This window comes from Sceloporus occidentalis, unplaced genomic scaffold (assembly GCF_023333645.1).
Source record: "Sceloporus occidentalis isolate IW3139 unplaced genomic scaffold, rSceOcc1.0.p SCAF_292, whole genome shotgun sequence".
Classification (NCBI taxonomy): domain Eukaryota; kingdom Metazoa; phylum Chordata; class Lepidosauria; order Squamata; family Phrynosomatidae; genus Sceloporus; species Sceloporus occidentalis.
The window spans coordinates 483,814-508,880 of NW_028317272.1; the positions used below are offsets into that span (position 1 = coordinate 483,814).

The 25,067-nt window shown below is 41.8% G+C and overlaps 1 protein-coding gene and 7 non-coding genes across 8 annotated transcripts; 6 read left to right on the forward strand and 2 right to left on the reverse strand.

The window, feature by feature from the left end:
• The first annotated feature begins 6,469 nt into the window (after nucleotides 1–6,469).
• LOC149275326 (retinal guanylyl cyclase 2-like) lies at nucleotides 6,470–15,770 on the forward strand. The gene is made up of 18 exons (XM_089504841.1): nucleotides 6,470–7,118; nucleotides 7,204–7,502; nucleotides 7,614–7,965; nucleotides 9,298–9,382; nucleotides 9,605–9,698; nucleotides 9,774–9,905; nucleotides 10,017–10,097; nucleotides 10,404–10,580; nucleotides 10,766–10,922; nucleotides 11,025–11,174; nucleotides 11,359–11,507; nucleotides 11,843–12,006; nucleotides 12,254–12,446; nucleotides 13,198–13,372; nucleotides 13,506–13,604; nucleotides 14,305–14,399; nucleotides 14,566–14,651; nucleotides 15,671–15,770. The coding sequence occupies exons 1-18, from the start codon at nucleotides 6,470–6,472 to the stop codon at nucleotides 15,768–15,770; spliced, it is 3,237 nt and encodes a 1,078-aa protein (XP_089360967.1).
• Nucleotides 15,771–17,164: 1,394 nt separating this feature from the next.
• Nucleotides 17,165–17,246, reverse strand: TRNAS-CGA (transfer RNA serine (anticodon CGA)). The gene has a single exon. It is a non-coding gene; the product is annotated as a tRNA-Ser (tRNA).
• Nucleotides 17,247–17,724: 478 nt separating this feature from the next.
• Nucleotides 17,725–17,798, forward strand: TRNAT-AGU (transfer RNA threonine (anticodon AGU)). The gene has a single exon. It is a non-coding gene; the product is annotated as a tRNA-Thr (tRNA).
• Nucleotides 17,799–18,205: 407 nt separating this feature from the next.
• TRNAS-CGA (transfer RNA serine (anticodon CGA)) lies at nucleotides 18,206–18,287 on the reverse strand. The gene has a single exon. It is a non-coding gene; the product is annotated as a tRNA-Ser (tRNA).
• Nucleotides 18,288–18,656: 369 nt separating this feature from the next.
• TRNAT-AGU (transfer RNA threonine (anticodon AGU)) lies at nucleotides 18,657–18,730 on the forward strand. Its single transcript has one exon. It is a non-coding gene; the product is annotated as a tRNA-Thr (tRNA).
• Nucleotides 18,731–19,371: 641 nt separating this feature from the next.
• Nucleotides 19,372–19,445, forward strand: TRNAT-AGU (transfer RNA threonine (anticodon AGU)). Its single transcript has one exon. It is a non-coding gene; the product is annotated as a tRNA-Thr (tRNA).
• A 270-nt stretch (nucleotides 19,446–19,715) lies between these two features.
• Nucleotides 19,716–19,789, forward strand: TRNAA-AGC (transfer RNA alanine (anticodon AGC)). Its single transcript has one exon. It is a non-coding gene; the product is annotated as a tRNA-Ala (tRNA).
• A 636-nt stretch (nucleotides 19,790–20,425) lies between these two features.
• TRNAT-AGU (transfer RNA threonine (anticodon AGU)) lies at nucleotides 20,426–20,499 on the forward strand. Its single transcript has one exon. It is a non-coding gene; the product is annotated as a tRNA-Thr (tRNA).
• The last annotated feature ends 4,568 nt before the right edge of the window (nucleotides 20,500–25,067 follow it).

The following is a 25,067-nucleotide window of genomic DNA, read 5'->3' on the forward strand; positions in this document are numbered from 1 at the left end:
CAGACTGTCGTCGGTTCCCAGATGAATGACAGCCTTAGCTTACACCTAGGTGAGCGCAGCCCAGTCACGGAAAGTAAAAGCCAACATTTGGTTCCCAGTAGCCACCTGAAGGAGACGAGTTTCCAGTTCACGGGAGATGGTGGCCTCCTCGGTAATCAATCTATGTTGGGCAGCAGTGGAAGTGGCCAACAAGTGATTTTCGGGAGCCAGCCTCCTGTCGATTCTATCTTTTTCAATGATAATATTAGCCAGATCTCAGTTGGTGATGGTAGAACAATGACATCTAGAGATACCAGTAGCCAAAGTATAAGCAGTAGCCATTTCAAGGAGCTCTGTAACCAGCCCATGACAGACGGTAGGCAGCCAATGATAACTGGAGACATTCTTGGCCAAAATATTTTTGCTAATAACTTGTTAAAGAGGGAACTGATCCAGCCAACGCACCCCACTGAAGGCAGTGATGTTGAATCGTCGGCCGGTAGACGCTTCATGAATTACAGTGGCCTGTCCGTGGCAAGTGGAAGCCACATCAGTAACCAGCCAGCAATAGCTGCAAACACCAGTGGCCCAGCTTCTGTCAGCGGCAGCCGCACGAAGGAGAATGATGACCAGTCATCGATGACCAGTAGCTTCTTAAATAAGATGAGCCAGATAAGAAACTTTGGTCCTCAAATTGACGTCGGCTTTAGGCAGGTTCCACAACACAATCCGCGGCTCGTTTCACGGGAGCCTCGGCAAGACCTCAGCTGGCAGCTAAGGAATCCTGGTGGCTACCAAGAGGATCCAAGCCACCTACTAAGCCACAGGGCAACAGACCAAGAAGAAAGCTTCTATCCCTTGCAGATGGAGGAGCTTAGCGAGAGTTTTAGTAGCCACTTTGGCTTCTACCCCCTGGAACCACATCCAGATGGATCGACAACTGGGAAGGGTAAGTGAACCTCCACTACTCTAATCCGAAGCCTTTCATCAGAATGGCTTCAAAACGGCCAGCCCGTCATGTGACCGCAGCGGCCCATTCCAAATCATTTCCTGAACTGAGTCTTGTTGCGGTTTCAGTGTCTTTTTCTTTATATTTAGAAGGATTTTTTTTTTTATGTTCTAAAGTTTTTATAAGTGAATTACTCGTACAAAGCATCGCCGTGGCAACGCGGGTTTGTTTTGGGACCTTGGGACCAGTTAGATCTTTTTGATGTTTCCGCCAATCACAATAAAGGCAGAAACTCAAATCTTGGTCGCTGACCAAAAAAAAAAAAAAAGTCACAGAAGCCCAAATCAGACGGATAAACCTATGTTCGGCGGCAGCAAATATCTTAAACCCCCGATATATATTTTTCTGTTGAGAAACAAACTATTTGGAAGTCGTCACAGCTGCGTGTCCTGGAGATGGACAGATTTCTATATCATTTCGAAACGGCAGAAAATACTTTTTATTTTTTTTTTATTTTTTTTATTCTTTAAAATTTTTATTTTTTTGGAGCAAATGAAGTAACGTTTTAGGCTACCCGGATTCTAGGTAATGCGGGGCCCTGCCTGCTAAACGCGCCTTTGGCTGGGGAACGGCAGTGCGTGTGTTAATCTCAGAGTTTGGAGGTAATCATTTATTAAATGCTGTTGGCAGGGAGCCGTGCTAATGAGCCAGAGAAATCCCCGCAGGGGGTGTTATTATCAATAGGGGGTGCGATCAAGAGAGAGACCTCTGTTCATTCATCTCTATTCTCTCTCTTCTGCTCTAGGCTCCCAAATCTCGCCTGAGCACCCCTTCCAGGAGGAGGCCTTGCAGAATTTCAGGAGGTCGGCCCTCGAGACGGCCCAAAGCACGAGAGCAGGTGGAGCGCAAGGCGCCTCCAATCCCCTTCTCCAGTACTACATCCGTATGGTAAGGAGATGGCCCCGCTCGCTAGTTCCATCAGCCCTTTAACCCACAACGTTCCGCTACGTCCTCTAATCCATGATAACGGCCAGCATCGATTCTTTAGGGGCCAGAGGTGGAGCAGTGCGTTTAACAGCAATTATAAACCCACGTCCATAGTGTTCACAGATACGCGACCTATATGTATTAGAATATACGTGCGATAAATGCTGCATGGCTGTTTTATTGATGGAGCGATTGACGTCCTTCCTATCAACCAGTTACTCGATCGAACTCCTGGGGAGGCCTTCGGCGAAGACCTGGAAAAAGACGGCTCCTCGCATATGAATCCAGGTGAGAGCTCGAGCGGATCGGGAGAGGCGGAAATGCGGGGCGAGGGGAGAGAGACTGTTTGCGTGCGTTTATGTGTATTTACTGGGAGGAGATTGATTGCAGCCCCGTACCTTTAAGGAGGTCATCAAAACCACCGTAAGGTTTGGGACGTCCGTTGTCTTCTCCTGGCCGCTCTTGGTTGTGTCGGTGTCATCACTTTATGTTTCGTTAGATGGGTTACTGGGTTGGAGCGTAAGAGATGTATCCAAGAGCCACTTTAGGGCCGAGCTCCACTTGGGTAGCTTAGAGGACGGAAGAGCGGGTTCTAGGTGGGGCGCTCTGTGTCTCTGGGATAGGAGGTTGGACAGGGGGGCTGGCGTGTGAGGTTCGGTCTTCTTCCACCCGTGACATGTTACCTTCCCACGTTGTTTCTCTTTTCAGACATGGCCGAGGTGTGCCAGTACCCGGAGAGCAGAGCCGGCCAGCCCCAAAGGTAATAAACGTCCTCCGTGCTGTCCCACCAGGTCCCTTCTCTTCCATCCCGAACCTTTTACTCACTGCCATCCCCGTCTCCACAGGTCTGACGAGAAAGAGAAGGGAAGTCTCAGGAGACAGCCGGATACGAGAGTGCCGAGTGCGTTAACAAAAGAGGTAATTTAGGCGCTCGTGTGCCTTCTGTCCGGATTAATAGTCCCTCAGCTAGTCCTCGTCTTAACGTGTGATTCTTGCAGGTGCTCCCTTCCCAGCGTCGCCCGGCTCAAACAAAGGTCTTGAAGAGGGTGTCCGCGCGCGGAGGGCGTTCTGGCGTCTGGAGATAGACCTTTATTTGGATCCATGCAAGAAAAAATGGTTTCTGTGCGTAGAGTCTAGGTTGGGAGACTGTGCCTTATGAAGGACGGCTTGAATTCATAATGGGTGAAGAATTCACCACACACACACACACACACAAGATATATATATATATATATATATATATATATATATATATTTCAGCACTGGAGCACAGCAGCCAATGTAAAAGCACAACTCCTATGATGCTCAGCTTGTGTAATTTTACCACTACCGTGTGCCTATGTCTCTTTATTGACTCCTTTCTGATATGATACATATTTTTTTTATACCCTAGTTGTATTAAGCAGAGTGTTCTTAAATATCTTTATATTTAGCGTTAACTACTTTTTTTTAATGGTGAGCATGTTTAGTCTGCGTATGTTCTCTATTCAGTCCTTAGGTCAGGGGTGCTTTAATGCCCGATTCGTGATGGAGAGAGAGTTTATGATGGGCTGCCCAGCTGGACCAGTTTATCCAGTTAATTGTGGCCATATGTCCTTGCGGTATGCAACACTCGTACTATGTAATGCTACTGGCTGCCGGTCATAGGAGTTGAAGTAAAACAAAAAGCTTACCCTGAACCCTTGAAAGCGCAGAATACATGGGCAGTGGGGATCGGAAATACTCCGGAGCCCGGCTTGGGCAGCATACCCCCAAATGGACTGCAACTCCCATGACCTTCAGCGTGCAATGCATTATATAGATGTGCAGCATATGGGAGGAGCCAACGTATTCTCCGCTAAAACGCTACATTGTGTTTGGGGGGGAGCAGTCCTTAAACGGACGGTACATGCAGCTTGTATATACACACGGGCCCAATTAGTTCACATATATAAGCACATAGGGTAAGAGTTAACCATTTCAGTGCCAGAGACGCGGAATTGACATTGTTTTCTAAAAAGCTGTTGTGTGCGTATTTCACTAAAACAAATGTTGGACCTTTGTGGTGTGGCTCCGGGCTTGGGGTGCGTTCGGTTTTTTGGAAATATAATTTATTTTTATTTTTTTAAAAAGAAAATTTTGTACAACTTTTTTTTATCATAATAAAAAATGATTGTGGTTCGTACAGCAGGCGTGTTGTGTATTTCTCATAAGTAGGTGAGCTGGATGTGATGTGTCAAGAAATATATTTGTGCGTGTATATACACGGCTCTCTGCCCCTCTCTGTATAAGAACCACGGCTATCTGTCACTCTGCCCCTCTCTATATAAGAACCACGGCTATCTGTCACTCTGCCGCTCTCTATATAAGAACCACGGCTATCTGTCACTCTGCCCCTCTCTATATAAGAAACACTGCTATCTGTCACTCTGCCCCTCTCTATATAAGAAACACTGCTATCTGTCACTCTGCCCCTCTCTGTATAAGAAACACTGCTATCTGTCACTCTGCCCCTCTCTGTATAAGAACCACGGCTATCTGTCATTCTGCCGCTCTCTATATAAGAAACACGGCTATCTGTCACTCTGCCCCTCTCTATATAAGAAACACTGCTATCTGTCACTCTGCCCCTCTCTGTATAAGAACCACGGCTATCTGTCACTCCGCCGCTCTCTATATAAGAACCACAGCCCTCCTCCCCTGTTGTTTCTGTATGTCATGTTGCTATACTACTTGTTATCCCCGGCCTACCCATTGTACAGCCCCGCGGAATCTGATGGCGCTATATGAAACAATAATGATAACCTACCACTCTGCTCCTCTCTATATAAGAAACCCGGCTCTCTGTCACTCTGCCCTTCTCTGTATAGCATGCGCAGCCATGTCTCACTCTCACATCCGCAGCTATTTCTCGCTTTGTGAGTCTCTATAGGATACGCAGCTATGTTCCCTTCTGCCCCTCTCTGTCTTCTCTCACCTTGGTGCCCCCCATATGCACAGACTCAGCGAGAGGTGATTTAATCTTTACCTCCACCCTCTGTGCAGAGCCTGCGCTAATCAGCTTAATGAGGGGGGTTGGAATGGAGAAGGGGGAGTGAGCAGGACCACAAGATGAAGAAATAGAGAATCAACATCTTTTGAGATAATGGAGAAGAGGAAGGGGGAAATTAAAGCGGAAGAGGGGTCCACCAACTCAGCCATAACATGAAGAGGTGGGAAAGCCGTACGACGTGAACAGCGAAGAAACGATGCGATTAGCCAAAAAGAAGAGAAGTAACTTAAAGTATTGTGCAAAAAAAGTATGAGGAGAAGAGAACGGCGGAGGGAAGGAACATATGAAGTGTGTGAGAGAAGAGGACAATCAAACGTGTGTAAGCGTGATCAGAGAGGAGAGCAGGGACTGCAGAGAAGGAGAGATTAAGAGGAGCAGAGGGTAGTTGGACAGTAAGGACCATAAGTAGCAGAGAGAAAAAAAAAGCAGATTAAAGATCAGGATTAGGATTCTCGGTTGTGCTCTTCAACTCTCCGTCACACACGGACCCTCGGGATCTCTCTAGGAATCTTCCATAGCCCACCGAAAACCTCCAGGAATAATTACCGATCCAACAGCGGGTCAGCAAATTGACAGAAGAGGCACCCAGGTGAGTCAATGCTTTTGGGTTTGAGGAACGCTCTTCTGTAGGACCAAAGAGAGGACCTCTGAAGACTATAAGTGAGAGGGGGCTGGAGAAATTAGTTATGGTGGTAAAGAAGGGGCTTCCATGATGCAATGACATGTCGTACTAATGAAATACACATCGATTAGAGTTGGCCAACATCCTCAATGTATTTCTGCAGATGCTCGCCTCAAAAGAGGGTTCTGAATACGGAATGTTGAGTATTATTTGACCCTTTAAACCAATATCTTAGTTTTTTTACATGTTGATGGCAAGCAAACCCTTGTGGACCATCTGTTAATCTATAACCCCTTCTTATCCATCCAAGAGACGGAGGGATTAGTTTTACCTTTTGCTGTAGCTTTGCATTAAATTGATGACATCATTTCATGTGTACTTGCATTTTTTTTTTTACTTTGAGGAATAAACTTTGATTGAGGGGATGGTCCTTGGTTTCCGATTCTTTTCAAGCAGTCCCTAGACATAAAATGTTGAAGAACTTCTGTTCCGAAATATGTTGGAGAGATCCTGAAAGCTCTACTTGAGGGCTGAGACAAAAAAAAATAAATTAATACATTCAGTTATGGGAATTTCCTAATTTAGAGGTTTTATTTATAAAGAAAGAAATGTTGTTCATCCCATTCATTAATACATGGGGCCAAAGTAAAACCAAATGGGCTACTTTTGTAACAATAACTGACTTTAACCTTGTAGGATTGGTACTTCATCATTATTGTTTAGGACAAGTGACGTATATTGTGGCCATGTCAGTTTATGTCATCGTATCTTTTTCTGTCATTTCAATTCTCTTTTTACTTCACTCTTTCCTTTTCTTTTTTCCCTGGTCACTCTTCATGTTCCTTTCAACTTCAGCCATGAGAGCCCAGCGCCCGTAAAATCCTGGCATCCTAGCGAGACCATGAACCTACCAACCTCCTTACTTTTCCTTTCCAACCACCCTAGGTGGACTTCATCTGTCCTCTTGCTCTTTCTTCTCCTTTCTCCAAGCAAAGTTTGGACAGCCACCTTCCGAATTGGCCTGGTGGGACCTTGGACTTGTGACCCTTTCTTGTCTAAAGCCTTTCCCGAGGTGGCTGCTCGTCTGGCTCTCTCTGACCTAAACAGAGATAAATCTCTGACCTCAGGCCTTTGGTTTGAACATACACTATTAACCCAAGGATGCTCTGCCCCGAGGGCTTTTGCTGCTTTCGCTCTTATGGAACATTCTGCTGCTGCCTTTGTTGGCCCAGCCAACCCTGGATATTGTTCTGCTGCAAGCCTACTTGCAAAAGGCTGGAACAAGCCAATGGTGTCATGGTCTTGCCTCGGAGTTCTGAGCCCTCTACCATATCCAGTCCACATTCTGTACACGGTACTAAGCTTCTTCCGCTGGGCTGGGGTTGCAGTGGTGATTGGGCCACAAGAGCTCTGGGCAGGAGCTGGAAGGGAGCTGGCGGATGCGCTCCGTAGTTGGGGATTGCCAGTGGGACCTGTAGTTACCATGGGAGATGGGGCAGAAGGAGCAAGGGAGGCGCTGAGGAGGCTAAAAAGAAGAAGAAGAGTAAGAGGTGAGGATAGTGAGTGATTTATGAACCCACGTTGCTGCCTCATCTTCATTCCCTATATTTATCTCTACCCGTGTCTCTATTGCAGTCGTGGTGATGTGCATGCAATCCATTCTGATCGGTGGGGAAGACCAGCGTCACCTCCTGGAAGTAGCCTACGACATGCGTTTAACTGATGGCTCCATGGTCTTCATTCCTTATGACACTCTACTGTATAGCTTTCCATATAACCGCCCCCACTCAGTGTTTACCAACAACACCAAGCTCCGAAGAGCATACGATGCCGTACTTACTATAACCGTTACTTCTCAGCATGGGGACTTTTATGAGACGTTTAAAAACGCAAGAGACAATGGCGAAGTGCCACGAAATATTGACCCAGTGGAGGTATTGTCTGTATGATGGATCCTTTGTTTACCAATGTCTCCTTGTAACCATACATTGACAAAGAGATGGAATACAGTTTGAGTATTTTTCTTGTCTTCTTCTATCACTTAGGTATCTCCACTCTTTGCCACCATTTACAATTCCATCTACCTCCTGGCCACAGCGGTAGACAGATCCTACAAATCTGGGCAAAGAGCCACGGCCACTTCCATCGCACACCACGCTCCGAACGTTCGCTTTGAGGGATTTGGGTTTCCTGTATCTCTTGATGAAGACGGAGACTCGGAGACCCCCTATGTAATCCTAGATACAGATGGAGAAAGTGGAAAATTTAAACCGGTATATGAAGTTCTACCAGCCAAAGGAGAACTCCGATATGTAGGGGAAATTCATTTTCCATATGGCTACCGTCCTGGAACCGATTCTGACTGTTGGTTTGATCGTACTTCAATTTGCATTGGTGGTAAGTACTACAGTACCTTAAACCAATCAGAGCCCACTTCTAACACCATCCTTACCTACCCCTATCCAAGTTATTGCACCTACTTACATGTACACAAGACGTGGAGTAGTTTTCTACCATTGTCAGGAAGCCATTAATGGGTGTAACCAGGCTCTCCAAATTCAGTCTCTGGGGGGGACAGAAACGCATCAGGTTTTCAAAAACTGAGGAACCCACTGGATATAGGATCTGGTGGCCATGTATCTATAAAAGGCGAGTAAACCATGAGAACTTAAAGGTTTATGAAATCTCTACACTTTGTCTGGACGCCACCTGGAAAGTTTGAAAATAACTAATTCGGAAATGCCTAGGACTCTTCTTTATCACCTATATTCTGCATTACAAGTAGGGTAGGTTACAGACATTTTATGACCAACCATGGTTTTGTCTTTGGCTTTGGCTCAACATGGGTTCTCGGGAAGAAGGCCACCAGTATCAGATTAGACTGAGAAATAGCTAAGGGGATCCGTTCAAGCAGATACGTTTGATTAGTACCAAAATGAGGCATTACGTTGAGATCCTACATAGGACAGTGTCTTGGGCACCGGCGATGTCCCTACAAAATAAATTCTGTAGGACATAACATTGGAGAGATCAGCTCCATCTCCTTGTGGCATCACAGCTTCGTCTATAAAACCACTAAGATATTAAATGACCGAGTTCATTGAACTCAGCCAGAAGCCTTCATGCGGATAGCATGAAAGTCTATTAAACGGGCTCATAGTGTGAGGTTAACGGGGGGGCACCACAAATCTTCTTCTTTGTAAATCTCACAGCCGGCATGGTCCCAATACACTATAATACCATCAGCAAGTTAAAATTATATATCCTCTGTCCATCTGGGAATAGTCAATAGACTATAGAATCACAAGAGATGTCACAAAGCAATGGTTCGCAGGGATCAGAGCCCTTGCTCCAGTAATTGTTTTTAAGCCAAGCCAGCTTGGTGTGTAGGTCAGCCTTCTGCATAAGGATGGTAAATAAGTGAAACAACCTCCCGGCAGAGGTGGTAGAGGCTAATACAGTGAGGGAATTTCACACACGCATGGGATCGTATCTAAGACTAGACCACCGACTGGTGAGGTTTACGGCAGGAAAAGCGGGCAGACTAGATGGGCCAGATGAGGCCGATCTGCCGGCAGAGTCTGTGTTTCCATCCTGATCCATTTAGGGAGTTCATTAAATAAGTAGACGCGGGGAAGGGCCAATCTGTTTCCTGTTCTGATGACACAAAATACTGAATAATACCATGTAACTAGCCATTGATAATGGACACGCTGTGTATTTTTTTAGGAGTGGATCCAGCATTTATGCTTTTGGTTTTTATTTTGATCTCAAGTTTTGCACTCACTGGAGCGTCTCTCTCATTCTACATAAGGTATGTATAGTTGTAAGGTATAACTATATCCTGCGTTCACTGCCATCGATATATATATATTCTTTACAGGCATTTGTTGACACCCTGCAGTCACTATGTAAATTGTAAATAGATTTTCCACAGGTATTTTTCACGTTCTGTATATGTGTTGTGCGGTATATCGACGACATTCCAGGCAGACACAACATAGTCCTGTGGTCACGCCATTATTTTGCTCCACAGGCGACGAATCCAGCAGGCAAAACTGCTGAAAGGACCCAATAAAATAATTCTTACGCTGGAGGATTTGACTTTTATTCACACACAGAGCAGGAAGGTGAGCATTAGGTTCTGGAAGGAGGCCTATTAAACCAGAGAAAGAAAAAGATACAACAGATGTTTGTCTTCTCAGAAGGTGGCTGATGATAGCAGAACCAGTCTGCTGGGGAGAAGCGTAAGTGACATGAGGACACCTCGTCATTCGATATCTGGAAAGAGCATGATGGCCGCCACTCCCCACAACACAAATGTAGGGGTGTATGAGGTAAAACCATGCCCAACTCTCTTATTTACGTTTGTTAAATATGAATTATTTTTTTTTAATCAAATCTGATTTCCTTGAATGCCCGTTTGTATGCGCTTGAATTTCTTGTAGGGGGACTGGGTTTGGGTAAAAAAATTCCCCGGTGAGAAGCACGGAGAGATCCGACCTGCCACGAAGAACGTCTTCTGTATGGTAGGTGTCAGTGGACAGCTTGCCTTCGCACAATTTCACTTCCTGAGCATAGGACAGGAAGTAAAGTGTGCACTCAAAAAGTGCTTCCCCCAGGCCCCAAACATACCATATACTGTATAACATTTCACCTTTCAAAGAGTACTGTAGTTTGGGGTAGCCGTATTAGTCAGTGTTTTGCATTCTTACCTTTCAAAGATAAATATATTCTGAGTTTCACAGTTCAGTGTAATGTTTTTTTGTAAATTTTACCACTTATTTATGAACGGTTTTATTCGTGTTATTTTTTTTTTTTTTTTTATTTCATAGCTTCGTGAGCTCCGACACGAGAACGTTAACCTATACCTGGGACTATTTCATGACATGGGTGTACTAGGAGTAGTATCAGAACATTGTTCCCGGGGGAGTCTGGAGGATCTTATTCAGAACCAGGACATGAAGCTGGACTGGATGTTCAAATCCTCGCTACTGCTCGATCTCATTAAGGTGAAATGGGTGGGATGAGAGAGGGTAAGAGAGGGATTCAAATAAAAAAATGTTATAAACAGGGTTTTCAGACACAAGTATCTAGCACCAAGGATCTGTAGATTGGAACCTTTGCAATAATGCATCCTAATAATAACCGTTTGACGGAGGCTCTTTGGATAACCAAATTTTGATTTCTCTGACAGGGCTTGAAATTTCTCCACCATCGTGAGATTTCGCATGGGCACCTCAAGTCACGAAATTGTGTTGTTGATGGGAGATTTGTACTTAAAGTCACGGACCATGGAATGAATGAATTGTATGATGCCCAGAGGCTGTCCCTAGCTGAGCCAAGGCCTGAGGGTAAGTCATAGCCAACCTCAAACTCCCATAATCAGCTACTCTGTGTTGTAAATGCACATTGCCAGTATGGTAGTGTTCCTCACTGGGCCCTTCTGATTGCAGACCTATTGTGGACTTCGCCGGAGCTTCTCCGAGACCCTCTACTGTGTCAGAGAGGCACCTACCGAGGGGATGTCTACAGCTTTGCTATAATAACACAAGAGGTTATTATACGGGGTTCTCCATACTGTATGTTAGAGCTGTCCGCTGAGGGTAGGTATTTTGTCAATACTCACCTCTATTCCCCTGTCCTTTTACAAATACACAAATTCCGCCATTTTATCATTAACTTCCAAGCATAAAATTGGAGTAAAATCTCTCACAGAAACTATTTACAAAAAAGAGGCATTGCTTCTTTGCAGGTTTTAATACATTCCTCCATTCATATTCCCAATAGAAATAATATGCAAGGTCCGTCGCCCACCCCCTCTGTGCCGTCCTTCTGTTTCCTTGGATCAGGCTCCTCCAGAATGTATCCAACTAATGAAGCAATGTTGGAGTGAACATCCAGAGAGAAGACCAAATATTGACCAGGTCTTTGACCAGGTGACACCAAGACCCAATCATAATGTTTGCTTTCTTATTTGACTGTTCTTTTTTCCCCAGGTTTTTAGACTGCGTTGGTTGTATCTCACCTCCTTGATCCAGAAAAAAACCCACATCAATCTGAATTAATGTTATGAACTGGGTTAGAGATATTTGACCATAGGTACAGTCTACCTATGCGCCACCTTTGATGTTTGATGGCAAATTCTGCGAGTGCTTCTTGACATGAGAGTTGACATCTTCTTCTTCTACCGTGTTATTACAAAGTCATCATGAATTTGAATGCCAATCTGACCATGGGTCAGTTATGTTAACTTATATGTTTCTTGTACTAGTTTAAAACCATAAACCGTGGACGCAAGACAAACATTATTGACTCAATGCTCAGAATGTTGGAGCAGTACTCTAGTAACTTGGAGGACCTCATCCGGGAGAGAACTGAAGAGCTAGAGATCGAAAAGCAGAAGACAGACAAGCTACTCACCCAAATGCTTCCCCCGTAAGTGTGATAAGGGCACATGAGAGCAATAAAGGGGGGAGGTAGATGGACAGAAAAACAAAAATATAAGAGAAAGACCCAAAGCGGTGGCAGGAGTTTGAGTGGTGAATGATATGTAGTTAGTTTATGCTCTCCAACATTTTACTCCTGCACATTGTTTGTGAACCTCTATCTCTCTTCAGTCTTAACACCTCTTCCTCCCCTTATCACCACTCGTTGTTGTCTTATGACTGTATCTCATTCTTAGGTCAGTTGCTGAAGCTCTGAAGACTGGTGTACCAGTGGAACCAGAACATTTTGACCAAGTCACCATCTACTTTAGTGACATCGTAGGGTTCACCACTATATCCTCCCTGAGTGACCCCATTGAGGTTGTTGACCTTCTCAATGACCTTTATACATTATTTGATGCCATTATTGGTTCCCATGATGTCTACAAGGTGAGACACTGTTCATTTACCCTCTTACCTATATGAAGGTATAAGTCGCATACATACAGGGGACAGATAGCTCGGGCTGCGCTCTCTCTGTATATACAGGGGACAGATAGCTCGAGCCGCGCTCTCTCTGTATATACAGGGGACAGATAGCTCGGGCCGCGCTCTCTCTGTATATACAGGGGACAGATAGCTCGGGCCGCGCTCTCTCTGTATATACAGGGGACAGATAGCTCGGGCCGCGCTCTCTCTGTATATACAGGGGACAGATAGCTCGGGCCGCGCTCTCTCTGTATATACAGGGGACAGATAGCTCGGGCCGCGCTCTCTCTGTATATACAGGGGACAGATAGCTCGGGCCGCGCTCTCTCTGTATATACAGGGGACAGATAGCTCGGGCCGCGCTCTCTCTGTATATACAGGGGACAGATAGCTCGGGCCGCGCTCTCTCTGTATATACAGGGGACAGATAGCTCGGGCCGCGCTCTCTCTGTATATACAGGGGACAGATAGCTCGGGCCGCGCTCTCTCTGTATATACAGGGGACAGATAGCTCGGGCCGCGCTCTCTCTGTATATACAGGGGACAGATAGCTCGGGCCGCGCTCTCTCTGTATATTCAGGGGACAGTTAGCTCGGGCCGCGCTCTCTCTGTATATACAGGTGACAGGTAGCTCGCTCCGTACTCTCTATGTATGTACAGATGAGATAGCTTGTGCTGTTTTATCAGTGTGACAAACCTCTTTTTTTCTTAGGTGGAAACTATTGGTGATGCTTATATGGTGGCTTCAGGTCTTCCCAAGAAAAATGGGAACCGTCATGCAGCGGAGATTGCAAACATGTCTCTGGATATCCTTAGTTCGGTTGGGTCCTTTAAGATGAGACATATGCCAGAGGTTCCGGTACGAATCAGAATCGGACTCCATTCAGGTGAGAAGATGTCAAGGATGCTACAACTGATCACCATGTGCCTGTTATTGTTCCTTTCTTCATCTTGGTTTATTTCTTCTTTTTGTGTCATTCTTTTTGTCCCCCATATCCTTTGTTAATTCCCATTATCCAGGACCATGCGTAGCTGGAGTGGTGGGACTAACAATGCCACGATATTGTCTCTTTGGTGACACCGTCAATACCGCTTCCCGTATGGAATCCACCGGACTACGTAAGTAATTCCAGTTCTACCAGATCTAGTAATGTTCTTCACGTCATTACATACTGTTTGGCTTTTACTTCCTAATATCCTTCTTGAGGAATCCCTACGCTAGTTCTGCCATTTTTATCAGGGCATTGCTATGGAAATAGAGTAGGACTCCAGGAATAACAGGTGTAACAGCTCTAAATAGGGTTAATGAGATACCAAAACCTTATATAAAAAAGATATATAAAAGGAGATGAGATCTCACCTTAAATCGGCTGTCAGAGACCAATGAAGTGAATCTTCTCCAAGACCTAACCCTCAAACTCTAGGCTTTATAACCCTAGGTAAGAGCATCCAGCAATAACAAGGTAGAAAATACACGCATTCAAATACTTTTTTAAAATAATAATATTAATAATAATTAGATAGATTATTGTGATAACAATGAAATATATCTTAATGCCTTCATACATGGCCATCAGTATCCATGATGGAGCTTGAGGAAGTCTTCCCTATGCATTATCTAATCAGACCCCCCACCACCACCACTATGTCCATGGTGACCTCTTGATTACCGAAAATAACTTTGTGTTACATATTTAATAACCCATAATTAATTATTCAAAATATTCTACATCTTAAGCGTGACCCCTTTCTACACTGCAGGTATAAAACTCCAGGGCCCTACTGATTGTCTCCTTGACCCCCTTTTTTTTCCCACCAGCGTATCGCGTTCATGTCAACGTCAGTACCGTGAACATCTTGAGATCTTTGCAGGAGGGATACCGGATAGACGTGAGGGGTAAAACCGAGCTTAAGGTAAGAAAAGTATTATAATTTTTTTGGACAATGTATACTAAGCCAGGCTGGCGATATTTCTACAATCATGGATGAAGTTTTTTTATTATTATTATTATTATTATTAGTCCATTTTCTCATCATTAATTCTTCTTTTAAAGCCCTTTTCTTTTGTTTGTATTCGTAGGGGAAAGGAGTTGAGGACACTTACTGGTTGGTGGGAAAAGATGGATTTAACAAGCCTCTCCCAACACCCCCAGATGTATTACCTGGGTGAGCATTATCTCTTTTTTGCCTCCTTATTCCCAAATATTGTCCTTACATTCCATCTATGTTCTGGACACTGTCCATCTTATTATTATTATGGAGGACAGGATAATATATTTATGAATGGTGTGTATTAAAGGTAGGGGAGGACTGACAAAGAAGCGGGAGGGGGGATTGTTCCCTCGTCTAACCTGTCTAGGCTTCTCTGATGCAACTACTTGCAATTCTACATGTATCCACCGGGGTGATGAGAGTGAAAAGAAAGCATTTCAATCCTGACTGGATCATTTCTGTGTTCCTTGTAGTGGTTTTTTTTATGTGTTTTCTTTCTGAAAATGTGTTTCAGAGTGCATAGCGCATGTTCAGTATATTGTCTGATATATCTTGGGTGCTTTATTATGGGGTCATTGGGCTGGACTTTACCAATGGGCTGAATGCCGGCAGCCCTCTGCCCTCTGTTTCCCCAACCAACCAACACCTCTCCCCTTCAGCTTCCTTCCCCCTGTTCAGGGCTCCATTAGTGCGAGTTACTCACCTCCAGGCGGCCTTAACGATTGCTCACACAAGATATCTAGGGGGTCTAAGAAGACCCCCCAACCCTGAGCATGCCCCATTGATTAAGGATGCTTGACTGCTTCAAGCTGGAACTAGAAGGAATCCTGGGGAAGGGCATCATGCTACAACTCTGCTGTACAAAATGCTTACTAAGCACTTTAATATGCATTAATGTTTCGTGAGGCTGTTGGGGTCATCCAGTAGTTGAAGCACTCTACCCTGAAACTTTGTAACATGCTGCCAAAAACGTAAGGTAAATGAAAAAAACTGGATTTTGGCCGTTTTTATCCATTGGCCATATGTCATTCCAGCTGCTGCCCTACTTGTTTTCAGCATGTCCGTGTTTCCTCAAGAGAAGAAAGTAGACTCCACTACAGCTAAACCGTTAAAATGTTGGAATCATTACAATAAAGAGAATAGTCTTACTAGCCTTCTTTAATAATGTTTTTTTTTCTTACTTGTGCCTACAGGAGCGGTAACCACGGTATCAGCCTAGAAGAAATTCCAGAAAGAAGAAGGAAAAAACTCGAAAAAGAGAGGGACATCGTCAAGAAGCAGAAGATGAAGTAACCCATCTAGGGTTTGGCTCATCTCAAGTCAATCATTCTTATGACAAATCATCCAAAGACAAATCATCAAGACAACGTTATGAGGTTCAGGGATGCGAGGGACCTTGTAGACCTCACTGTGATACTGACCACAGAACACCATGTTTTATTTGAATTGTTTTCAAAAATGAGCATCTACTTTAGAACATTCTGTGTTCTTCTTATATAAATATGGGACCAAGAGCTAAAGTTTGGAGGCTGTGGTAGGGATATGGAATGCTCTCTAATGAACCATATGATTACATTGTACTGTCCTTTTATTTACTTAAGATAAATGAAGTAGGTGTAAGGAGGACTTTATGATGGACATTTAAATGAGTCTTTATTTCAGATAGTGCTTCTCCATCTAGAAGACTTTCAATTGTCAATTTAAGAACAGTATGTTACTAAAAGACACTTTCACCTCATACTTCTGAACAGTGTCAGCGTCTATCTCTTGACCTGTCTACGTGAAGGTGCCCCCATTCCCAAGTGAATTTATTGCATATGGATAACCGACACTTGGGTGGTTAAAAAAAAATAAATACATTCTCAAATTTGGTTCTGGAAAAATAAATAAAATTAACATTGGCCCATCACCGAAAAAATTGATAAATAAATAGGGTTCCATTTCAGAATGTGTTCAAATATGACAATTGATCACAGTTCTATTTAGAAATAAAATTAGATTAGAGGTTTTTGTTTTTTTTAAGAAACACTTTGATATATTTTAACGTGTGTTAAATTGTGTTTAACTTAAATAAGCAAGTGACAGACATATATTCTGCATTGTCTCTTTAAAATGACCCCGATCCTTTCCAGAAATAAGAAAAAAGTATGCCATATTTATAATTTTATGCTAAGAATACTTAATTTTCATGTGACTCAAAAGCAGATAAAAATAGTCTGTTATCCTAAAAAAAACTAAATTATTTTTGACTAAGAGGAACAGCACCTTTAACTGAATTAATAACCTTGTAATTATTAAACAATATTGAAAAGTAATGTATTGCACTTTCCTGGCACCTAAGGGGTTATTTAGTCATATTTGTCTTTCCAATACAGTATCCATTGTAGTTTATTCTAATTAAAGTTTCCTTGGCAAATTCCTAATGTGGAATGTATACCTCCACCCCTTATGTGTAAATAGGTTGTAGTTAATATATAATTAGATTTTATTGTAAATAAAAGAGGGTGTGTTTAGAGACTTGGCTTTTCTTAATTTGAGTGTTCTTAGCTGCTTACCTGCTTGTAAAGTAAACAAGATTAAAGTGTTTTTTTATTCTTATCTCCTTGACTTTATTTTTCTTTTCAATTATTATCAATTTTCTCATAAAGTTATAGTTAGCAGATACCAATCTCAAAGCAAAACCTAACCGCTGTGAACAGGATTCGAACCTGTGCAGGGAAACCCCATTGGATTTCGAGTCCAACGCCTTAACCACTCGGCCATCACAGCTTGATACATTTAAAGGGCGGATGCCAGAACAAGCACCATGTGATTGGAGATCTATAAACACAACTTAAAGAGCACATTTTCAGATCCACTAAGAATTATTATTATTATTATTATTATTATTATTATTATTAAAGCTGTATTGACCGTTTTCAGGACAATTATTGTTTCCCACCTCTGATGATAACAGCAGTCCAATATGTGTGAAAATATTTACTTGTATTTCTTATCTAGACTTTTATATAGCAATATATACAAGAGACATTTAAATATTGGTTGGATTCACTGAGTAGGGTTATAGATACTGTTAGATATGTATGTAATGTTACAACAGACCACATAAGAAGCTCAGTTTACATTAAAAAAATGTTCAATGTGGTTAAAACAAGGATTTCTGCATTTTTTGCAAAATTATTGGCAGGCTAATGTCCGCATCCTATTCTTAGGCATTTCAATAATAAATACCGGTGCTGCTTGCAACGGCGCTGTGGCTTAGTTGGTTAAAGCGCCTGTCTAGTAAACAGGAGATCCTGAGTTCGAATCTCAGCAGTGCCTTTTTATTTTTAAACATTAACAAACGTAATAAGATTTGCATGAGTTTCGTCTTTTCTACATGTTGACAGAAAATAAGGACTTCCTTCTCTATGTGGAGTTTCCTGTTGATTGGAACTGCTACATTTTCATGTAAAAATGTTATGTCTAGTAGTGATTACACCCTGGTGAAGTCATTTTGAAGTGTAAAAGTAGTGTAGACATCTGTCAAGCACTTAATATTTAACACTGTAAAATATATCATAGTGTTTCTGTGTATTCATAATTGAATGTCTCAATAGCATCATTAAGTTATACTAGGGTGCAATTTATTCTAAATCTTTCAGCCATCATCAGTATGCATTTTGTTAATATATTTAGGAATGTATAACTCCATCTTAATCTCTCCAACAACAAAAAAAATTGGTAAGCGCTGTGAACAGGATTCGAACCTGTGCAGGGAAACCCCATTGGATTTCGAGTCCAACGCCTTAACCACTCGGCCATCACAGCTCACAGGATGTTTCCGTGGATTATTTAATTATTTTTTTCATAGAAGCTGTTTTTGTTCAGATCAGAAAACTCTTTCATCTTATGGTGATGGTGTAATGAATGTTATTTTCTCTAACAGTAGGGACATTTATTTGTTCTTCTTGGTTTTGCATGAACTCCACTCCCCATTCATACTATGCCTCTCCATAGCAGCAACCATAGCATTCAATTGTTTTGCCAAGGGGTAACTTTAAGTGAATATGCACTCAAATCTGAGTTATAAGTAGTAACAATCAAGCTTTTGATTCCAAGTATTCAGCCACACATCGCCATGTAAGTGTCCTACACCAAGCCTCACCAAAGAAAGTCCTGCAAAACAGCACAGCAGATGGCGCTGTGGCTTAGTTGGTTAAAGCGCCTGTCTAGTAAACAGGAGATCCTGAGTTCGAATCTCAGCAGTGCCTCTATATTCTTGGTTTTGCATGTACTCCACTCTCCATTCATACTATGCCTCTCCATAGCAGCAACCATAGTACTTTTGAAATCCTGCACATCACTCCTTGCTCCATTCAATGGTTTTGCCAAGGGGTAACAATGAAGCTTTTGATTCCAAGTATTCAGCCACACATCACCGTTTAAGGCCCCTACACCAAGCCTCACCAAAGAAAGCCCTGCACAACAGCACAACAGATGGTGCTGATGTTTAGTTGGTTAAAGCGCCTGTCTAGTAAATAGAAGATCCTGAGTTCTCAGCAGCGCCTCTGTCCCTCTTTTGAAACCCTGCACAGCACCGGCTGCAATACACAGAGAAACAAACCTGCTGACAAATACTTTGGTAGCTACGTAGCACAATTATCCAAGATCTACAGCCAATACTAGCAGAGCATGAAGAACTAAAATACATTTTTCCTGAACTTTTGAAACCCTGCACATCACTCCTTGCTCAATTCAATTGTTTTGCCAAGGGGTAACTTTAAGTGAATATGCACTCAAATCTGAGTTATAAATAGTAACAATCAAGCATTCAGTCACACATCACCGTTTAAGGCCCTTTCACCAAGCCTCACCAAAGAAAGTCTTGCAGACACAGAACAGCACAGCAGATGGCGCTGTGGCTTAGTTGGTTAAAGCGCCTGTCTAGTAAACAGGAGATCCTGAGTTCGAATCTCAGCAGTGCCTCTGTCCCTCTTTTGAAACCCTGCACATCACTGCTTGATCCATTCATTTGTTTTGTCAAGGGCTAAGAATTGCACATGAGCCTCATAACAGTGGTATGGAGATGTTTGGTCTCCTTCTAGTTCTTACAGATAGAAACTTTATGTGAATATGCACTCAAATCTGAGTTATAAGTAGTAACAATTAAGCTGACGTTATTCAGTCACACATCACTGTAAGGCCCCTACACCAAGCCTCACTAAAGATAGTCTTGCAGCAAAAAACTGACTAGGTGCCGCTGTGGCTTACTTGGTTAAAGCGCCTGTCTAGCAAACAGGAGATTCTGAGTTCAAATCTCAGCAGTGCCTCTGTTGTGCTCTTGAAACCCTGAACAGCACCAACTGCAATACATAGAGGAACAAGCCTTCTGACACATACCTTGGTAGCTACGTAGCACAATTATCCAAGATCTACAGCCAATACTAGCAGAGCGTGAAAAACTAAAATACACCTTCAGACAACCACCTAATTTAAAACAAAAGCTGGTTAATGGGAAATTACCTACTGAAACAACACACATAGATAATGGAACCAAACTCTGCCAACACGTTTGTTCAAATAATAGAGCCCCTCGCAACAAGACATAAAACATCAAATGATTATACTCCCGCATGTCACAAAATGCTGTATGCATGGTAGTATTCACACAAATAATAACAGCTTTTAAAAAATGAATTTTAAAAATCTTTTTAAATGATAGTTACTAAGCTTGGTGCCATTTGCAACAGATGTTGTGTATGCGTCTTTAAACAACTGACATTTTTAATATTTTTTTATATATTAGGAAGGAATTCATAACGTCAGCCAAATCGAAGCCCTAAGTAGGAACAATTACGGGAACAAAATTTGAATCTGTGCAGGGGGACCCTATTGGCTTTTGAGGCCAAGGATGTCACAGATCACCATGTAACTCACCAAAATAACCCTCATCCTGATCAGGAGGTGGCGCTGTGGCTTAGTTGGTTAAAGCGCCTGTCTAGTAAACAGGAGATCCTGAGTTCAAATCTCAGCAGTGCCTACTTATCTTTTAAAACCCTGCACAACACCCCTTTTCCATATATTCCGGTCACACACCTCGCTCTTTCATCTGGGGATGGTTTAATGGATGTTCAGTTCCCTTATAGCAAGGAAGTTTCTAAATTCTCCGAGTTTTGCCACATCATAGCACTACCTACAGCTAGCGGTTCTGTGGCTTAGTTGGTTAACACGCCTTGCCCCGTTAATTTGTTTTACCAAGGGGTATCACCTCAGGGATCACTTGACGTCCATAAACTTTTGCATGACTTTGCATTATAGCACCAGATCATTCAGAAATCTAGCAATGTACCTGCAGATATAAGTGTATGAGTGTCATAAGTAAGAAAATAAATGTTAGAGAGGTTTCTATTTACTCACTTTAGCCGAGCCACACCCTTGAAATTAGAATCGCGCCTGAGCGTCCTAACAGTCGTATGGAGATGTTTGGCCTGCTTCTAGTTCTTACAGATAGAAACTTCAAATGAATATGCATTCTATAAAAAGTTGACAAATAGGGTCCAGTATTTTTGATGTGTGCCCTGACTACCATTCAGTCCAGGTTCTGTTAATGGTCTCGTCTACAGAGTCTTACACCTGCTGCGGTGAATTCAAACTCTGATTTAAGGTTCAAATCTTGAGCATAAGCCAGATTTCTTTGTGGTACTATGAATGCAGGGATTTCTTTTAGTGAATTTAGTAAAGCCTATGGGAACATTAGAAATATAGTGAAAGATACAGCTATCCGCATGTATTTTATTACAAGATTCACAAATATAATAACATGTATTATTTAAAAATATAAATAAAATCACATGGTAATATTTAAACAAATAAAAGCTTTTAAAATGCATCAGATGTTGTTTATCCATTTCAAATATTAGAAATTTCACTCTCTGCAGAATATATATATATAGCTAATGTCCATTTGGCAGCTGAGGCTGGGATATATTCTGTGCACCTTTGTCGCCCCCTCATGGCCATTAGGCTGCTCTGCAGCCCTCCTCGCTGCATCATGAAAACTGCTTGGGGAAGCCACCTGTTCCACACAGTTTAAGTGTACTGGGGATTAACACAATCCATTTAGCCCACTCCAGCTTCATTGATGACATAATGGATTGCCCCAAAAGCCTTAGACTGATTTGTCCACGTCTGAGCTTCATTGTAAAAAGTATGTAGGCTTCAAACCCAAGGTCTCCAGCACATACCAGTCTGGTTTGTTGATAAAATGTTACCTTGGGTAGTAACAAATGTGTTCGTATGGTCTAGAGAAACATTATTAGAACATAAATTGTGCGTAAATTCTTTCTCGGCAAATGTGGCCATCAGTGGCTGTAGATGGCTAAAGCTGTGATCCCTAATTCTTGGAGCTGAAGATTCCACAGTTCGACCTATTAAGGACAATTGTTGGGGAAGGAGAACTTGAATAGCATGGTGGAGTTCCTTGTTTGATTTGATGAAGTTAATAGCTGTTTGAAGGCAATGGTTGTGTCCAAAATGGTAACATGGCTTGGCTTCTTGTTGGCCTCCTCCAAAAGCCAGTCTGCTCGTTTGGAGAAACTGAACTGTGTACTCAAGGAGTTCAGCTTTCTCTATCTTTGGATTCCTTAATTTCTGTGAAAACATAGAGAAGTAATATAATGACTTTATGTGTCTTTGTTTTATTTAACCCCTTAATGACAAAGCCCATATATGTATCGGCTCAAAATGCATTGTTTTCAATGGGTTTAGGGACTGCCCATTGGCCTTAAGGGGTTATAGTGCTATTTCGTATGGTAGCCAAGAAAAACTTATGAAGGCGTATTACAGGTTTCTATGGCAGGGCTGCCCAACCTGCGGCCCTCCAGCTGCTGCAGGACTACATCTCCCATAATGCTCTTTCAGCTAAGGACCTGGCAGAGGAGTATGGGAGATGTAGTCCTGCAGCACATGGAGAGCCGCAGGTTGGACGCCCCTCTTCTATGGCAAAGTGTCTGCTTTTGTGTCACATGACAATTAAGTCATGATCCAGGCAAGATTTTTTAAACTTTTTTTTTTTTTTTTTTTACTTTATAGAATAAGTATTTCTGGGAAAGGTTTGGATAGTCATCAGTACTAGGAGGAATTACGTTTCTAAAGCTGTATTTAGTTATAAAATAGTTTTAGACAACAGCAGCTCTAATAGTAAAGTGCTGGATCGCTGACAAATAAATAACAGAGATCTCTACATATTCCCACCTCGTGTCCCATGGCTCCCGATAATAAAACTCGTATCTCCTCCAGATTCCTGTTTATTCTCTCCCGTCTTTGTTTTTCAACCATTGGTTTTAAAAGCTGCAAAATATAAAAAAAAAAAAAAAAATTTTTACAAAAAAAAATAAGCCAACTTTTTTAAAACTGGAATACTCTCATTCTATTATGAAGGCATTTAAATGTCTAGATTTAATTTTTTATTAGAATCACTGCCGACCTACAATTAACCTTCATGAAATATCTCATAAGAAACCATGCCACAAACATAGACATATATATATATATATATATATATATATATTCCATCATAATATCCAAATAAGGTTATTGCAATTTTTTGGGGCATAGATCAATGAATTTTTGGAAGGTGGTGCATTTCTATTACATCTCATCTACAGAAATCAGCACACAAGCTCACGGGTAGGAAAGGGGTTAAAACAGACAGTGTATGACGCAACCACGTTTAACAGTTTCAGTGCTGAGGTGCAGGCTGATACAGTGCAAATGGCAAATGAAATAGCATTCTTCCCATCAAAAATAATTTCAAAGTTAAATATTTATCCTAAAATGTATTTGTATATACAAAAAAAACAGTAAAAATTATGAATTTATCGTTATTGATTAAGGCCTACATTCTACACTAAACACTTTGTTAATTTTTTTTTAAAAAAAATACTAAAATATTGTTAAAATATTTAATGGAGGAAATACATACCCTTTTCTTAGGTTCGCAGTGTTTGCTTTCTCTTGCCACCTTCATGTCATTAAGAGGTTAATTTAATGACTGTAAGCCAAGTGGTAGAGGTAATTCATTGCTGGGAAACTAAACTAATTCTCCGGAGCCATGATCCCCCTTTATAAGGGGCTTATGCTGGATGGAGACCCCCACCAGGAGGCTTATACACCACAGAATTTTTATGGCTAGCCAATCAGAGGAGAGCATTGCTCCGCTTTGAGCCAACTAGAATAGGCGTGTCTCTTCCCATTGGCCAATCACCACGGGATCCTTCAAGGATTCTTAAAGGAACCTATTCACAGATTCATGAGCTCTAACGTTGGTAATTTTGTGTCGCCATCTTTTGGTTCCTAAGGCTGCCAGTTTTATTTTGGGGTTAGGGAGTACGTTTTTGGAGAATTTCAAAAAGATTCTTTCTTTACCAATCCAAAGAAAAATCTGTAAAAGGGTCTTTCAACAGATCCCCATACACATGGCCATCAGATACTCCTCATTGATACTTTTGTCCTTATTTAGTATTTTTTCAGTATTTTTAAAAAAAATTTCTCCTAAATCCACACTAAATAACATCAGAGGATCTCCCCAACTGGCCCACGATCCCCTCCGCATGCAAAGCCAAGAGGGTAGGGCAGCTCTGAGGGACAAAGCCCCAAAATTAGCACTGTCTCTTAAAAGTCAGGACATTTGGTAGGTATAGGTAACCAGATCTGGTATATACATACATTTTAGGGCAAATTAGGGCAAATTTTAGGGCAATAACATGCAGACTTTGGGAGATCTACTCGCTCTAATATCAAATCAGATATCAAGCTCAAATTTGGTGTCTCTTTGCCTTTTAACCCTTTGATCTCTCAAAGATTTGCACCCCCCCCCCCCCCGACCCGCACACATCCCCTTATTAAAAGATTTTATTATATTTATTTGTTCATTAGAATTTTAAACACACGGCTGAATCCGTTCTCAATGAATTAGTCGGAAGGCATTTCCTTCTTCTTTCTTCTTTTTTTTTCTTTTCCGGGATATTTATGTGTAATCTGCAGTTTCTAAGGGATACTAAGCCCACTTTATAGAGTTTATTGTAAAAGAGGAAAATAGGTTCGAGGAAGAGTTACGGGGAATTAAGGAACCTTGAATATTTAAGTAGTTGCCGGACCAAGAAAGGGACAAGATTTGGAATGTTAAAAGGCTAAAATGAGGGCAGAAGAAAGGGCGCTAGAGATATCACGGATTAAAGAGATAAACCCTTTTAAAATCCTTTTAGGGATGACTCATATACAAAACAAAGGACGTTAGAAGTGAAGCTTCACTTTCTTCTTTAGAAGTTCTTCCCAAACGGTACCATCCTTATATAACATCCTTAAATTGGTGCAGAATATTAAAAAAAATGTGAATTCTAAATACATGACGCAATTATTTTTATTGCCCATAATAGCAATTAATTATCCCTTAATGTCGTAACTCCTTTCATATATTTCAAACTTCTTTTCTTAAATTAAGCATTAGGAACATATAGTTTCATATTTAAAAATATATTTAAAACATATTAAATATTTTAAAAATATATTCTATAGATATATATATCCTATCTATCTAGCTATCTATCC